This window comes from Hyla sarda, chromosome 11 (genome assembly GCF_029499605.1).
Source record: "Hyla sarda isolate aHylSar1 chromosome 11, aHylSar1.hap1, whole genome shotgun sequence".
Taxonomy (NCBI): domain Eukaryota; kingdom Metazoa; phylum Chordata; class Amphibia; order Anura; family Hylidae; genus Hyla; species Hyla sarda.
In genome coordinates, this window is record NC_079199.1 from 24,587,789 (window position 1) to 24,599,853 (window position 12,065).

The 12,065-nt window shown below is 43.6% G+C and overlaps 1 protein-coding gene across 1 annotated transcript in view; it reads right to left on the bottom strand.

The window, feature by feature from the left end:
- The window catches only part of TYRO3 (TYRO3 protein tyrosine kinase), a 186,608-nt gene that overhangs the window by 41,757 nt on the left and 132,786 nt on the right, over positions 1-12,065 (bottom strand). The window contains exons 9-11 of the mRNA XM_056546671.1: positions 8,766-8,908; positions 7,132-7,270; positions 853-982 (exon numbers count right to left, since the gene is read on the bottom strand). Coding sequence (XP_056402646.1) covers positions 853-982; positions 7,132-7,270; positions 8,766-8,908 — 412 coding nt within the window. The remainder of the gene's footprint in view (positions 1-852; positions 983-7,131; positions 7,271-8,765; positions 8,909-12,065) is intronic.

Sequence of the window (12,065 nt, forward strand, 5' to 3'; positions counted from 1 at the left end):
GCGCACGGTGGAATTTAGAATCATCTGAATAAATTAACCTGTCCATTCTTTCTGCCGAATCCTCACGGAATGCATTGCAGTCTATGAGTCTGCGGAATGTCTGCATGGAGATTTTTTGTGCGGACATTCCGGATGTGTGAACATAGCCTAATACATTTCACCACTCGATAGGTGCTAGTGTCACGAAATTATTATTAAAGGGTTACTCCGCTCAAATCAACTGTTGCCAGAGCAGGAGAGGTATGCTATGGGGATTTGCTCCTGCTCTGGACAGTTCCTGACATGGACAGAGGTGGCAGCAGAGAGCACTGTGGTGAGATTGGAAAGAACTACACAACCTCCCCTGGAGCATACAGCAGCTGATAAGTACTGGAAGGATTAAGATTTTTTTTATAAAGAAGTAATTAACAAAACTGTATAATGTTCTGGCACCAATTGATCTGAAAAAAAAAATTTCCCCTCCAGAGTACCCCTGTAAGAATAGAACCAATCTGTACTAGACTCCTCCAACTAAATGACTGGGGCGCAGACTGTACAGTTTGTACAACACTGTTATAACTCTAAAAGCAATGCACTAAAAAAAGAGTGAATTTACAATAGAACTAATATTCTATAAACTATGGTTTATCGGTATAAAGAATATGCAAGACAAATAACTGTAGTGCCTAGGGCAGTGTTTCCAAACTAATGTGCCTCCAGCTGTTGCAAAACTACAACTCCCAGCATGCCCTGACAGCCTTTGGCTGTCTGAGCATGCTGGGAGTTGTAGTTTGGCAACAGCTGGAGGCACACTGGTGTGGAAAAACTGGCCTAGGGTGTTATTTTCTATCAACTCATCAACTGTTCTCTTACCCAAATCTTGTTTCTTTTCTTCTTTTTCGCAAAAAGATTAAGGTCATAGCCACAACTGTCACTAAGGCAGTGAGGATACCCAAAACCAGTGGGACCCAAGACATTCGTGCATGCGGTCTTCTTTGTCGGTCTGCAAGGGAAGAGTATGTTTGCACTTTATCCAGAATGATCTGTTTGTCTTGACATGCAAAATTAGCAATCCGAAAACTATATATTAATATTTAATGATTAATTATACTACTATGATGTACAGGGTGGGCCATTTATATGGATACACCTTAATAAAATGGGAATGGTTGGTGATATTAACTTCCTGTTTATGGCACATTAGTATATGTGAGGGGGGAAACTTTTCAAGATGGGTGGTGACCATGGCGGCCATTTTGTACCCAACTTTTGCTTTTTCAATAGGAAGAGGGTCATGTGACACATCAAACTTATTGGGAATTTCACAACAATGATGTACTTGGTTTTAACGTAACTTTATTCTTTCATGAGTTATTTACTAGTTTCTGACCACTTATAAAATGTGTTCAATGTGCTGCCCATTGTGTTGGATTGTCAATGCAACCCTCTTCTCCCACTCTTCACACACTGATAACAACACCGCAGGAGAAATGCTAGCACAGGCTTCCAGTATCCGTATACACTGCTATATACTACTATATACACCGCTATATACTACTATATACACCGCAGGAGAAATGCTAGCACAGGCTTCCAGTATCCGTATACACTGCTATATACTACTATATACACCGCAGGAGAAATGCTAGCACAGGGTTCCAGTATCCGTATACACTGCTATATACTACTATATACACCGCAGGAGAAATGCTAGCACAGGCTTCCAGTATCCGTAGTTTCAGGTGCTGCACATCTCGTATCTTCACAGCATAGACAATTGCCTTCAGATGACCCCAAAGAGAAAAGTCTAAGGGGGTCAGATCGAGAGACCTTGGAGGCCATTCAACTGGCCCACAACGACCAATCCACTTTCCAGGAAACTGTTCATCTAGGAATGCTCGGACCTGACACCCATAATGTGATGGTCGCCATCTTGCTGGAAAAACTCAGGGAACGTGCAGCTTCAGTGCATAAAGAGGGAAACACATAATCATGTAGCAATTTCGCATATCCAGTGGCCTTGAGGTTTCCATTGATGAAGAATGGCCCCACTATCTTTGTACCCCATATACCACACCAGACCATCAATTTTTGTGTTCCAACAGTCTTGGAGGGATGTGAATAGAGATGAGCGAATTTACAGTAAATTCAATTCGTCATGAACTTCTTGGCTCGGCAGTTGATGACTTATCCTGCGTAAATTAGTTCAGCCTTCAGGTGCTCCGGTGGGCTGGAAAAGGTGGATACATTCCTAGGAAAGAGTCTCCTAGGACTGTATCCACCTTTTCCAGCCCACCGGAGCACCTGAAAGCTGAATTAATTTATGCAGGAAAAGTCATCAACTGCCGAGCCGAGAAGTTCGTGACGAATCGAATTTACTGTAAGTTTGCTCATCTCTAGATGTGAAGAGTGGGAGAAGAGGGTTGCATTGACAATCCAACACAATGGGCAGCACATTGAACACATTTTATAAGTGGCCAGAAACTTGTAAATAACTCATGAGAGAATCAAGTTACGTTAAAACCAAACACATCATTGTTTTTCTTGTGAAATTCCCAATAAGTTTGATGTGTCACATGACCCTCTTCCTATTCAAAAAACTAAAGTTAGATTCAAAATGGCCAACTTCAAAATGGCCGCCATGGTCACCACCCATCTTGAAAAGTTTCCCCCCTCACAAATACTAATGTGCCACAAACAGGAAGTTAATATCACCAACCATTCCCATTTTTTTTTTTAATCAGATAGTTTTTATTGGATTTTTACACAATTTTCTTTTTAACATACAAACAATTCACATCCAAGAAGGGCGAACCTTTCCAATTTAGCCGCCACCTCTTGTTGCAAATTCAGGGTATTCCTACCCGCGGATGACCCACCAGTCCTCTGTTTAGAGGCACTAGCCCCCTCCTTGTTCCTGCGTCCCATAGCAGAGTTCATGGAATGTATGATGTAGCACCCACAGCACACTAGCACAGCCAAATCAGAAGCAGGAGGCCAGTAGATGCACAGTAGTTATATAAGAGCTTATGCAGGAGGTCTGTGGCAGTGTGGCAGGAGGAGACAGAAATGCACAGGGGGTCAGTGCAGCACTAATGTGGGGTCCTCCAGAGGCTCAGACAGTCCAGCTCCACAGCACAGCAGGGGGACACTATGAGGAGCCTCACTGCACCCATCCTCTCCAGCAGGCAGCCCCTCACAGACAGCACCACAGTGACCCAGCAGGGGTTAACACCACATGTGCCGTCAGTACTGTTAGACGGAGGCCGGTACCGCAGCCTCCCCTCCTCTCCTTACCAGCGGCGCTCAGCCACACGTCACAGCCAGTCCACTGCACCCCGTCCAGCAGCAAGGCCGACAGCTCCAGCCGCCGCGCATCTCTGAGTGGAGTCCTGGCGTCACAAGATGGCAGGCGGAAGTGAAGGCCGCAGCACCAGGCACCGGACCCCTCTCCAGCCGCAGTCCAGGTAAGTATAATAGGCAATTGCGGTGAAGTTCCGGGCGCCGGAGGGCTCCAAGGCAGGGGGAGGCCGCTCCACAACCAACAGGGATCCCGATCTTCTCGCCCCGGGCAGGTCTGGGGAGTCAGGGCCCACAATCCACCTCCAGTCACCTCCGGAACCTCAAATGGGCACGCAGGGGGTGCTCCAGGGTTCAGTGCCCCAGCAGGGGTAACAGCCAGCAGGATAACGGGGGATAAAACAGGAAGGTAGAGCAGGATGGCAGGAGCTTCACAAAAGCACGTCTGCTCAGGCAGCCATGCAGACCACGCCCTCCAACCATTTCTATTTTATTAAGGTGTATCCATATAAAATGGCCCACCCTGTACTATTTTCAGAATGTCATGAAAAGCAGCCCTCCTTTAGAGTTAACTTAGCGAACCCCAAATCTCTGCCAGCAAGAACAGTTACCCATTAGCACCAGAGGGTGAGTGCTCATCCTTTTGGAGAGCTACTTTGTATACTTTTTTTTCCCATTGGAGCATTATATTGCCCTAAAAGGGGTTGTCTCATCTGGCTGAATACCTGTCTCTCTCTGCTGCTGTCTGCGCACACTGGCAGGATTGCTGGTGTAGGACTGGGGTTAGAGGCAGGTCATTTTCTTCTGAGTCTGACAGCCCCCAAGCGAAAGGACTATGCCTGCAGCTGTCATATATGATGAATGTGCTGGGATAAGACCAAGCAGGGAGCCAAATGTGCATTACCAAGCTCCTCCAGCCACAGGGAGTGACGTTCCCACTGCTTCTGAAGCAGAGCTGGTGGATGAGAACAATGGATACCAGCTGTCAACAAGAGGTGGGATAAAACCAGGCAAGTTTTCCAAATGAAGCCAATTGCAAACTTGTTAATCATGTCTCTATGTAAAGCTTGGCAGCATTAAGGAGATGGGAATACACTTTTAAGGGTGCATTCACACCACGTTTTCAGTCCCCAGCAGCTGGATCGGGCTGGAGGTTTTCAATACCACCTACTTCCTTATCCCTGCCGGATTAAGTCAGGTCATTTCTGACCATATTCAGTTTTTGGCTTGAACAGCAGCGGACAAATCATGGCTTTAAAAAAAAAAAAAAAAAAAAAAAACACTGGAGGCCCCCATACCATCCAGAACATAATCCTGTCCGGCTGCAGCATGGTCTTTGTTGCAGCTGAAGCACAGGCAGGAACAAAGCCCAGTAAGTAAGCCCAGGACTAGGACTCCTCTGTGCTCACTCCTGTTCTGTCAGAATACCGTCTTAAAACAGAGAAGAAGGTGTTACAGAGCAGCCTGCAGTGATTGGATAAAGAGACCCAGCACAGCAGACTAAGGAAGGAAGTGAATGCATGGTGAGTGTGGGCAGGCTCAGTTCTTGCCTCGAACACACCCCTTCCTGAGCAGAGAATTTTAGAATGAGTGAGCAGCAGAACAAAGGGATTTGTGAGCCAAATACAGAAACTAGACACATAAAAAAGACACTTAAAGAATCTACATGAATTAGTGAATAACATATATAAGCATTATTTCCTGTGATATCACTGGTATGCATTAAGGAGAATGTCAACCCCTTGGGTCTCAGGAATGTCATTAAAACTGTGTTTCATCCCCCTACCCTTATCTCACTGCCAATAAGGAGGCATATGAAGCTAGGTTAGAGGTCAAATTTCTATGTCTGCTATGTAATCTTTTAACAGCTGACAGTCATGTACCTTGCATTCTTAAGGCACATGTTTTCTTAGGCATTGCAGAAGCCCCTATGGAGGAGTCATACATAGAGAGCTCCGGGGAAACAAGCAGGAAGTATAATGCAGAGACTATTAAAGCGTATTAGAAATCAGTGGTATACATTGTTCTGTTTTCCTAATATACAATAAATGTACACTTTAATGGTATAGGTAGAAATTCCCATATATGGCTACAAGAGCGAGAACAGTTTTGCAGTTTTCTCAGTAGCTTCCGAATCTAAGTAATATATAATCAGGATGAATGAGTGAAGTTAAGGTAAAAAACAAACAAACAAAAGAAAAAAAAAAAATTCTGGATACTCCAGGAGTTGATAGATACACACATTAGTCTTTTGTGCATTTTACTGCTGACTTCACAGGCTGTAGGCATTTCGGGTTTTGAAGTAATCTAAACAGTATGAGCAAGAGACAAGATGATGTATTGCGGGGGAGACAAATTGAATGCTAAAGAATTTGGGAAAGGCGGAGATTTACACAACAGCATTCGGAGAGATTAAAAAAATAAAAAAAGACGGCTGAAAGGGGCGCACCGAGCTAAACGTGGCACAGAAATCCGTTGCCCACTCAGAATTTTGCATAATCACTATTAAAATCCCACGGATAGAAGCCGCAGGTGCATATAGGAGTTCAGCTTTGTGAGCGAAGGCTGATACCAACTGGCAGCCGAATCGGGCACAAAAGGAAGTAAAGAAGCCCAGCGGATTGCCAAGGAGTTATTTTTAGGAAAATTCATCAGGCTTGGCTTATACAATCTTCCAATTTTGACTGTTAGCTGTTCAGAATGGACTTAATAGGGGGTAAAAAGAGGACAATCACCACTCATTTGTCTTAAGGTTAAAAATAATCGAGCCATTAGCGGCAAAGTGCGCAGAGTCCTATTAATGTAAGCTATGCTTCCCTGGGGGAGGATGAAGGCAAAATAATGAAGTTATCCCTTTGTGTTTTAGGACTGAACATAATAATTTTCAGTCTAAACAATTAGCTTTCCTTACTATGACCCTATATGCTGTATTTCCCAACCAGGGTGCCTCCAGCTATGGGAAAAGTACAACTCCCAGAATGTCTGGATAATTTAATAACTTACCTACATAGCTGAATAAAGTTATAAAATCATGTTTTTATTCTAAGCTTCCAAGAATAATAAATGGTGTTGCTGAGCTGCTATAGCATGCACCTGTCCTCCCTCCCCCACCCTTCTCTGATTGATGTACAATGCTCCGTGTTGGAAACCATCATTCTCTAAACCAGTGTTTCTCAAACAGGGTGCCTTCAGCTGTTACAAAATTACAACTCCTAGCATACCTGGACAGGATGCTGGGAGTTGTAGTTTTGCAACAGCTGGAGGAACCCTTGTTGGGAAACACTGCTCTAACCAATTGCTATAACCTGCAAGGAGAGAAGCACATGGTGGAGCACTTCGCTCACTACTCTCTGTGCGTGCATGCTAGGAGCTGTAGTATTGCAACAGCTGGAGGCACCCTGGTTAGGAAACTGTGACCTATAGTTTGGTTCGTACCTATATGTGACGTAAATAAGCTTCAGTTTAGCAGTGTACCGTAATAAAAAGTTGGGGATAAGATGTCTGATCACGGGGGAGCCCGCTGCTGGGACGCACAGTCACACCCCATCCCATAGACATGAATGGAGGAGGCATGGCGTCACGTCTTCTGTCCCAGAAAGAGAGGTTTCTGAGACTGGAGCAGAAGCCTGATATGGAATACGGGTGCTGCACGGAGCCCGCCGCTGGGCCCCCCTGCGATCAGAAATCTTATCCCCTATCCTTTAGATAGGGGAGAAGATGTCTTTGGCCGGAATACCCCTTTTATCTTTGTAAATACATCAATAATTTGTTCCCTCTATTGGAGAACCTGAAAAATTCTGACCTTTTTGTGAACCATGTGAACCATGATCTTCATAACCTTGGCTTACTCACCAGCTTTGGAGGCCACAAGAACAAAGTCACTCCAAGGTCCGCACCCAGCAGAATTGGCCACACAGACCCTCACGGTTAGGTCCTTCTGAGGATCCCAGAAAGTCAGGTTTACTTGATTTCCCTGAACAACCACCTCTCCCTGTAAATACAGGAACAAACCATTTTTTTAAGAAAAAGAAACCATTTAGCTATTAGGGGAGTTAGTATGTTATGCCATAAATAGTAATGTGTTGCTCTTTGTAGGCCACGTTTTGGAGTCTAAACCACACTGTGTATAAAACCTGTCCTGCAATAAAACATGACTCATGAATATATGATCTCCTGGCTGACATATTCCTCGGTAAATGTTTTCTTAATTCACCACGGTGTCCAGGTATGTGGATCAGACTATAAATAGCTTCTGTATGGGACATTAATGTTTTCCTGTGCAGTAGATTATAGCGTGCTTTCCTCTATTAATAGTATTAGGCAGCACTTACCAAGATCTTTGTTTTGTCGGCGTGATTAGTCAATGGCTTCAACTTAAGGATATGTTCCCAAATAGTGGCTGCTACATATTGATAAAACCAGACCCACATGTGGTGGCCAATAGGCGTACCATTTGGCCAATAAAACAGGTCATATCTGTGCATGGACAGGTACATGTGAATTCACTACTATGGCATTCACAGACCAGATTGTACTATGTAAAATTGTGCGGCCATCAAATGTGGACGTGATTTTGTCCTCTAGTAGAAACCACAGAATGAAACCCCAGCCTATTTTTGAAAGGGGTTGTTGAATTTAGAAAACCCATTGCCAAAAACCCTATTAGGAAATTCTGAAATAACATAGGATAAGCCACTGCTCATGATCCATGTCTCTTGTCTGAGTCCATAGTGGCTCCATAGACAACCACTGCTGTACATCCACTATTACACTGGCAGATGTGCGGCCAATGATTTTTTAGAAGATCAGAATGGCCCAATCAGCCAAGGATTTCAGCAAAAGGGCTAATCAATAGTCCTATTACACAGGGTGATATCAGCCTGTTCAGCCCATAATCTCCCTGTTTATTACGACCCCTTCTGTCTAGGGATCCTTCTAACAAGTAGGGGTTGTCCAAATAAGAAAAGAAAACATTAGATGATAACATGATCCACACTTTAAAGCTTTACTGTCAGTTAAAAAATAACCCCTTTTCACATGTAACACAGACATGTTCAAAGTTTTGATGAGTAAGGGTCCAAGTACTGAGACGATAACCAATCTCTATATATAGCCAGGAGAAGAACATCCGCTTGCCACCCAAACCAACTTGTTGCAAGAGAGACTCTACAGACATACAATGAAGCACGTCTCTTGTAATGGTTCAGATTTGGTGGCAAGTTGAGGAGTGAAGTGCAGAGCTGCGTGCTTCTCCCGACTAGGTCTAGAGATTGGTCTGTGTGAAACTTTGAAGTTTCCTGTTCTGAATATTGGAGACATGAAGATAGATTTTGCTTCGTCCATTTCTTTTACTTTATGGGGAGCACTTTAGGGAAGATCTTGGTAGCCTTGGTAAGAGTTAGTGTGTGTAAAATAGATCTTAATTTTTCTTATTTATTAAAACATGAGTTATACAAAACTTACAATAATAAAGTAATATTTCTAACCTGTGTTATATTGTCCTGCTCCCACTGCACTTTGTATCCCTGTAGACTATAGTCTTGCAGATCTTGTGGAACTTCTTCCCATTCTAACATTAAGCCAGAGTTGGTCTTCGTAAGATGGACATTTTGTGGTGCAAGAAGTGGAACTGTAGACAAAATAATCATATTTAGAGGTTATCAATTGAATCACATATCTGAGTACATTTAAAGAATCAGGTAGGTACAGTGGATACTACGAGGTAATTAATCAGGCCTCGTTCACATCAGGATTAATTAGTACCTCTGTGGCAGAGATGCGATTTCTAAAGCTCAAATCAGCTGAAATCATATCCGTGCATGCACATTTACTACTGTGGCCGCATGGACCCCATCATAGTCAGCTAGTCCAATACAAAAAGACAGGGGTTCCAGCTCCACCAAAAAATAGTTAAAAATAGGTAACTTTAATTCATATCATATAAAAAAAAATGACGAAACGAAAACACGCCTAACAAAAAAGGCCCTCTAGTGAGTTAAAAACCCACGTCCACTGACGCGTTTCAAACAAATATGTTCTTAATCAAGCCATGATTAAGAACAATTGTTCGATACGCGTCGGTGGGCGTGGGTTTTTAACTCACTAGAGCACTTTTTTGTTATGTGTGTTTTCCTTTCATCATTTTTTTAATATGATATGAATTAGTTACCTATTTTTAACTTTTTTGGTGGAGCTGGAACCCCTGTCTTTTCTTATTGGATTGTATCAACCAAGGATATGGCTTGGCTCTTGTTTCCTATGCTCCCTGCAAATGGACATCTTCTCCCTTTATATACTGGCAAATGGTGAGCTGAAAGTACAAACTTTTTTTTTTGCTTTTTCTCATAGTCAGCTAGTGACTACGTTCAGGTAATTTTCCGAGAGCCCCGACTTTGAACTCGACCGAAAAATGCAGTTGAGTACCATTTTTATTCCAAAGTTGGTGGCTCTCAGAAAATTACCATGACATAGTTACTAGCTGACCACGATCTGGTCCGTGCATGCCATAGTAGTGAATTCGCCTGTACCTGTCCATGCACAGATCTGATTGCAGCCGACTTGCGCTTTAGAAATCCTATCTGTGCCACGGAGGTACTAAACGTGATGTGAACGTGGCCTAATGGATATGTGGTTTCCCGGTACAGGGCCTAGTCCTGTACCATCCTTAAGTCCCCTCAGCGAGAGTCTCTTGAGTCCATAGGGCTCTCCTGCAGGGTTCCCCCCCCCTTGCTCACCTTCTTATTGTTCTATTTAAATGCATTGTATATATTGTGCATGCACTGTCAATATGTATAAAGTTTGTACAATTGTATAAAAAAGTGTTAGTCATGTGAACCACTGTCATGTGATATACCCAGAGTTCCAAAGGCACAGGAACCCCAGGCATTAGCAACCAATGGGCTTTAGTCCAGCCCCCTAGTATATAAGGGGCTGTAGTCTCTCAGTTAGCTCTCTTCTCTCCTGGATCTAAAGAAAGCATAAACTCCTGTATACTGCAAATTCATCTCATCTAGGCCAAAGCCTAAGGAACCTGCAGCCACTTCAAAACTTGAGTTACAATTCTCCCTACAAATCCAGTGACTACTACTCAGCTAAGGAATATATTAGTAGCACAGTGGCCTGCCTAAATATCTCAATAACTACAAGTCCAAGCAAGCCCGCGAGGTACCCTGTGTCCCGGTTGCCTCTGAAGGAACTGCATAATTGTAAAGATTGTTCCCTAAGCATTTCATGTAAAACTCCCGGTTTATTTAGAATCCTTGCTGTGGACATTCCTTTATTACAAAACCGTTTGGGATTGGTTGACGGCGGTTACCATACCAGAATAACCACATCCTGGCGTCACGAACACTTAGGGGTTAACAACATCTTGCCCCCCCAGGGTAAATACCACCAGACCCTGCTACATACTGCAACACCCCAGTCACCACAGATATCAATAGCTGCACAACTGACTAGTTGAGACAACTTGCATGCACTGCATGAACAAAATCTACATCTTGAGGTTACACAGCGAATCAAGTTCCTACAAGATAAGAAAAAAACATAAAACCTCTTCTTGATACTAGCAGTTCCAGCTCCGCCATAACAAGCATAACAGGGTTCAGCGACATATGTATGTAAATCTTACACCGCGTAAAATACATCCTTGAGAATGTTCAGTCAGACATAAAAAAGAAAATGACAGGTCGTACAAAAAAAAGCCTTAAAATGTCTTCTGAGTCATCTCTGCGGATGAATGTATAGTGGAAACCTTCTATAATGCCTACAAGAATACATCTCCCAGAGACACCCTCCTCTTCTTGTGTATAGTCGGCCCTTTCAAGATCAGGCTCTTTATTTTTCTTGGTTAGCATATTGTTCCGACATATTGCTCAAAGGGTTTGGAAAAATAGGGAAACAGAAGGAGAAAGGGATTCTGTCATCACTTTCATGCTGCCTGAACCATTAGACATTCAGGTGGTCCAGGTAGCATGACAGGAAAACAAGAGGTTAAAGGGGTACTTCACCCGTAGACATCTTATCCCCCTATCCAAAGGATAGGCGATAAGATGTCTGATTGCAGGGGTCCCACCGCTGGCCGCCACACCCCTTCCCATAGACATGAATGTAGGGGGCGTGGCGTGGCGTCCGGAAACCCAGAGTTCTAAACGTACCTGGGTGCTGCACGAAGATCGAGGGGGGGTCCCAGCGGTGGGACCCCAGCGATCAGACATCTTAACCCTCTTTCCTTTGGATAGGGAATAAGATGTCTGTGGGTGGAGTACCCATTTAAAGGGATCTTCTTTCATGCTGCCTGAACCACGAGTCATTGGGGCGGTCCTAAGCACTTTCTTCCAGCTCCAATGATCTTTATAGATCTTGCCATAAGCCCAAACAGGGATATTTCTATTGATCAATGCTTGTGGAGCAGACAGTAGCCACCAGAGACTACCCCATTGACTCCCGGTTCAGACAGCATGAAAGTGATGACATGTTTCGTATAGAGAAGTGGTCTCCAAACTGTGGACCTCCAGATGTTGCAAAACTACAACTCCCAGCATGCCCGGACAGCCAACGGCTGTCCGGGCATGCTGGGAGTTGTAATTTTTCAACATCTGGAGGTCCACAGTTTGGAGTCCACTGCTATAGAAGGTGTAACCAGTTTATTATATCTTGAATTGGCAAAATGTATTGCCAGCCTAAGAGAAGATATGGAAATTCACCCAAAAAGTAAAAAAAAGTCAGAGTAATAGCCAAATTATGTTTAGTCTTCGTTTTGTCTTTAGTTTACATTTTTTGTGTTT